Source organism: Lipotes vexillifer, unplaced genomic scaffold, assembly GCF_000442215.2.
Source record: "Lipotes vexillifer unplaced genomic scaffold, Lipotes_vexillifer_v1.1 scaffold370, whole genome shotgun sequence".
Classification (NCBI taxonomy): Eukaryota; Metazoa; Chordata; class Mammalia; order Artiodactyla; family Lipotidae; genus Lipotes; species Lipotes vexillifer.
The window spans coordinates 3,124,125-3,129,988 of record NW_006772699.1 but is presented as its reverse complement, the minus strand read 5'-3'; the positions used below and the strand labels follow the sequence as shown (position 1 = coordinate 3,129,988).

General features: G+C 46.4%; 1 protein-coding gene across 1 annotated transcript in view; it reads left to right on the top strand.

Moving 5' to 3' along the window:
• KCNMB1 (potassium calcium-activated channel subfamily M regulatory beta subunit 1) overlaps positions 1 to 76 on the top strand; it is an 11,704-nt gene extending 11,628 nt beyond the window's left edge. The window contains exon 5 of the mRNA XM_007447834.1: positions 1 to 76. This exon is cut by the window's left edge and continues 11 nt beyond it. Within this exon, the coding sequence (XP_007447896.1) occupies positions 1 to 76 (76 nt within the window).
• Positions 77 to 5,864: the final 5,788 nt, after the last annotated feature.

Below are 5,864 nucleotides of genomic sequence, written 5' to 3'. Positions count from 1 at the left end.
GCTGACCGGTGGCCTCCTCATTATCGGCATGGTGAAGATCAACCAGTCGCTCTCCATCCTGGCAGCCCAGAAGTAGCCCCATGCACACCACGTCACTGCTCGGGCCACCAGGGACTGGATGGGTCCCCGGGCTGTTCCTCACTTGTGTCCCCATGCCTCCTCCCCGTGCCTTCCCACTCTCCCCCCTCCAATACATTCTGTCTTCTGCGGCCTGGATGGTCTTTGGGAAATCTCTTTGTTAAGTCATTTCCTGCTCAAGAATGTTACAATGGCTTCCCCGAACCCAGGAGAATGCAAGGCCAACCAGTGATGGGTCTCCTTTCCCTGTCCCCACTCAACTGACTCAGACTTCTTTCCTGCTGTGCCACTGTCCACTGCACCGATGACAGTGATTCTGACTTTTGTGCCTGTGTCCTGGCAGTTGGATCAAAGACCTGCTGGTCCCACCCAGGAAGCCATCCCTGGGAAACCTCTCTCCCTTCTTTGAATTCCACTCTGAAAACAACAGCAGCCCTCATGGGCAGAGCACACTTAGAAAGAACATGGTTTGTTTTCAGGATTCTCAGAGCTATATACATTTGTATACCAATATTAATAGATATAGGTACAAACTTCTGGTCTTAAAGCCATGGGGATATAACGTACAGCGTGGTGACCATAGTTAATAATACTTTATTGTGTATTTGAAAGTTGCTAAGAGAAAATAGATCTTAAAAGCTCTCATCGCAGGAGAAAAATTGTCACTGTGGGGAGATGGATATTAGCTAGGCTTATTGTGGTGAAGATCTTGCAATACATACTACCGATATCGAATCATTATGTCACACACTTGAAAACTAATATAACCTTATATATCAATTATACCTCAACTTAAAATAACCAAATATATAAAAAATAACAAGAGACTATAAGGAAATAATACTAAAATGCATCAAAGTAGTAAGAGTGGGATGGTGGTTAACTGTAATTTTCTTCCCTCTTCTTTTTTTTTTTTTCTTCCCTCTTTTTATTTTTGATACTTTTCTAAATTTTCAACACTAAGAAGGTTTGGTTTCATTGTGCTTGTTTTTAATCAGAAAAGGAACAGTAGATGCTACTTTCGAAGGAAGTTTCAAAGGGTGAGCTCCCCATCACCAAGCTAATGCAAGTGGCCTAGGGAAGGGGTTCAGCTCCAATCAGAGACAGGTTTTTGAGAACACACAAGTTTAAGAACCCTGTATGGAGGGAAGGTAACCGCAGAGATGGGGATTTATGATTTACAATGCAGATAAATACAAGGCACTGGCCCTGCAGGGGAAGTCCGTCTCAGTCTTGGAAAGGGGATAATTGGGGGAAGCGGTCATCTCTACCATTATCACTCCAAAAACTTGGCCTAGAGCAGTCATTCTCAAAGTGTGGTCCCCGGACCAGCAATATCAACATTCTATGGAGGCTTGTGAGAAATGCACATTCTCAGGCCCTCAGCCCAGCCCTACTGAACCAGAAACCCCAAGGCGGCGTGGTAAGGAGTGATTGCGTGGGGTCCCGAGGAGATGGACAGCACTTTGTGTTTTAACAATGGCTGCAGGGGACCTGTGCTGGAGCATGAGAACCACTGGTGTACAGAGCCAGGGTCCTGTCACCGGGCTTTTTGGAATGAATCAATGACTTTCTGTCAGCTCCAGTCCTGAGCTGGACATGAAGTTAGGCTGGTGTCCCTGAAGCTCCTCCCGGAGCTGTGATTCCAGGTGCAGCCCCTGGGGGTGAATCCTACCTCCACTTCCGCCGCCAGACTGCATCCCCCTGATTCTCACTTGTTTCATCTATGAAAGAGAGACTCCCCCTTTGGGGTAGTTGGGAGGGCTAATGAAGGTTTGCCACATAGTTGGTGGTCAAAATGGAAGCTGTTGTTATAACAGTAACAAGTAATGAGTACTCAGAAACTTCCAGAAGAAATTATACCAACAATAATGTTAACTAGCATTTATTGGTGCTTATTTATTCCATGCCAGGTACAGGGCTAAGCAGTGTGCCTTGTAAAAATTCAGTGAGGCACTACTGAACCCAGCTCACAGATAAGGAGAAGCAAAATAAGACAGTGGTTTATATATGTGGACTTGTGATGCATACTGCCTGGCTTCAATTACCCAAACCTGTTATTCTCTAGCTGGGTGACTTTGGGCAAATAACCTCTCTGTGCCTCAATTTCCTCACTTGCAAAATAGGAACTAATAATAATATTTCCCTTTTGGGGGTTGTTGGTATTAAATGAGTTATTGTATAATGTTCCTAGAATACCGACTGACACATGGTAAGTGCTATATAAGATATTATGAGAAACTGAGGCTCTAAGAGATCATTGGCCAAGGTCAACCATATAGTAAGTGAGGAACTGGGAATCAAGCCTTGGGCTGGGTGATTCCAGAGCCTGACCTGTCAACCACAGTATTTGAGTTGATTCAGCTGAAGGGCTGAGGGACCCATCCACCCAAAGACCCGGGGGCCAGGTAAGGAACAGTTTTGCATCCTGGGAACCCCATGGTGTCCTCATGTAAGTCAGAGATCTGAGGGAGCACCTGGAATCTGCACCAACTTCTGTCACTTGCAGCCAGGGATCCCTGATGCAGCTTCACATCCTCCAGGTTCTTACTGAAGACAATCCTTCCGAGCGGAGGTAGCACTCTACTCCCTGGAGTTTCTTCCTTCTGAGGTCAGGGACTTCTCAAGAGCCCTGTGAGTCTAGAAAGTCCCAGTTGTGATACTGTCCTATAGTTCTTTGGGGGAAATTAGGTAAAGGGTACATGGGACCTGTCTGTGTTATTTCTTACAACTGCATGGGAATCTACAAGAAGAAAAAAGTCCCTATCATGAGTCGCATTTATAGGGCTTCCTTTGCATATGCTTTCCATGCACCTGCATTTGGGGCTGAAATACACAGAAACTCAGATTACCCAAACAGCCCCTGCAGGGGAAAAGACCATGACCTTCTAGCAAAAAGTACCTGGGGATGCCCAGCCCCACTGATCCATGCATTATTAACAATGGTCTTCATTTGCTTGAGACAATGCCGTCCTCCTGTCAACGAATTTGGCCCACTTCTATCAAATCCCATACCTGCCTGTCGCTCACAGAACTTCATGTCCAAGACGAGAGTGACATAATGGGCATTTAAGCATGATGGAGTTAGACATGGAGGAAAATGGTTTTGGAATAATGGCTGCCTGGGAGCAGAGAGCCCTCATCAGTTCTTAAAAAAATCACTCTGCTAATGAAGTCTAGTGCTTCCACTGTTTTTGCTTTTTCTCTCCTGAGCCAGTGACTCACACCTGAAGAGGTGCACCTGGATCACTCCCTGCAAACACCCCAACTCAGATCGCCTGCTGGAGGTCAGCGGCAAGGAGAGGAGGAGGGGCAGAGAGTGCCCGCCTTCAAGGAGGTGATCATCTTCTTGACGCTCCGTCTCCCTCCTCCCCTACCATTATCAAGGGCTTCCTTCTCCACAGCGAAGAACGTAATTTATGCAAATTCAAAATAATGCAATGTAAAAATATTAATAAAATCTCAATTTTTGTGACTTCCTGAAACGATGCCAGCCTCCCCGACCGCCATCAATAATTCATCTAAAATTCCTCCTAATTTCAAAACTCCTTGGGTGTGTGGATTGTAGACTGCATTTGCTCTATTACTAATTGGCAGTACAGGCTGGTGCATAAGAATAGCCAATGTCTTTTGCATTTGGGGGAATTTGAATTACATGAAATATTTGCAAAGATACTGTTTGAACAAAGTGCAGCTGTCTTATACCTCACCAGCCACTGCCCTTTCACACGTAAAGAGAAGAGTAAGACCAAAGGAAAATCAGGAAGACATGAAGAAATTCACTACCGACTACGGTAGTGGTTCTCAAAGCGGAGGACTGCAAGGTGAAAACTCTTCTTATAATACTATTTAGATACTATTTGCTTTTTTTGCTCTCATTCTCTCACCAGCATACGTGGAATTTTTCAGAGCTTATGTGGCATGTGATATCACAAAAGACTGAATGCAGACATGAGAATCCAGCAGTCTTCTACTGAGCCAGACATTAAAGAGATTTGCCAAAAGGGAAAGCAGTGCTACTTTTCTCAATAATTTTTTTGAAAATGTAATTATTTCTCATAAAAACATGGTCTTTTTGTTAACATGTAATGGGTATGTCATTGTTATTTTAAAATAAATTCATTTAAATGAAACATTCTGAGTTTTCATTTCTAAATGGTAAACATTAGTTAATATAACCCGTATAAACCAACTCTCTTTGGAGTCCCAACATATTTTAAGATTAGAGAAGGATTCCGAGACCAGATAGTTTCAGAACTGCTGGCCCGGTGAGTCCAGAGACAGACAGGGTCCCCCTGCTCTTCCCAGCCATGCCCTGTGCACATCCAAAACCCTCCTCTAAGTTTCATCAGATTCTCACTGGGGGCCAGTAGGAGAGCGTCCATTTTCCCCATCTCTCCTGGTTCTGGGTTGTCTCTTCCACAGGTGCGTCAGTTTATGGACTATCTTCCTATCCACAGGTGCTTTCCTGGAACTTCGTCATGTCGATTCAAATACAGAATTCAGCATCTGCCTAGATTTCCACAACTCTCCCTTCCCACTCACATCAAGCCTGTGCTCATCAGCCAACTTCCTTAAATGCTAAGGAGGTTGGGGAAGACATGTACATAAACGCAAAGCAATCAACTCCAACTGAATGTTGGGCCAAGGTGGTGATTCATCCCAAAGCTTGCACCTTCTGCCTCAATTAGGGAGACTTCAATCTCCCATAATCTCCCGCGTCTCACACCAACCTCCCTCGATATACATAAAAGAAAAACAGGGGTTTACTTAGCACCTGCAGCTTTAAGACTCATCTTCTCTCTCCACTCGCAGTGAGACTGTTGCCCTGAGCCCTCGTCTCTGTCAATTCTGGGGCCTCTACTTTTCGACACTCCTTTGATTTCTTATATTCAAATGCAAACTCATATTCTCTGAGGGTCAGTAGTTCTTTAAAGATCATCTAGTGCTTTTTCACTTTCTGATCTGGTGCTTGAACCCTATAACATTCCCCTTTAGCAACAACCTATGTCAACATCTCTTCTGACAAATAACTCACTGTACGGGGAGGTAGCGACTTCCATTTGGGGATGTATTTAGCAAATTACATCCGGAACAAGAATCTATCATCCGGAGACTCTTTCCAAGATGGCGGAGGAGTAAGACGCAGAGATCACCTTCCTCCCCACAGATACACCAGAAATACATCTACACGTGGAGCAACTCCTACAGAACACCTACTGAACGCTGGCAGGAGACCTCAGACCTCCCAAAAGGCAAGAAACTCCCCACGTACCTGGGTAGGGCAAGAGAAAAAAGAATAAACAGAGACAAAAGGATAAGGACGGTACCTGCACCCGTGGGAGGGAGCCGTGAAGGAGGAAAGGTCTCCACACACTAGGAGCCCCTTCGCGGGCAGAGACTGCGGGAGGCGGAGCGGGGAGCTTCGGAGCCGCGGAGGACAGCACAGCAACAGGGGCGCGCAGGGCAAAGTGGAGAGATTCCCGCACAGAGGGTCGGCACCGACCGTCGCTCACCAGCCCGAGAGGCTCGTGTGCTCACCCGCCGGGGGCGGGCGGGGCTGCGAGCTGAGGCTCGGTTTCGGTTTCGGTCGGAGCGCAGGGAGAGGACTGGGGTTGGCGGCTTGAACACAGCCCGAAGGGGTTAGTGCGCCACGGATAGCCGGGAGGGAGTCCGGGGGAAAGTCTGGACCTACCCAAGAGGCAAGAGACCTTTTCTTGCCTCTGTGTTTCCTGGGGCGCGAGGAGAGGGGTTTTAAGAGCGCTGCCTAAAGGAGCTCCAGAGAC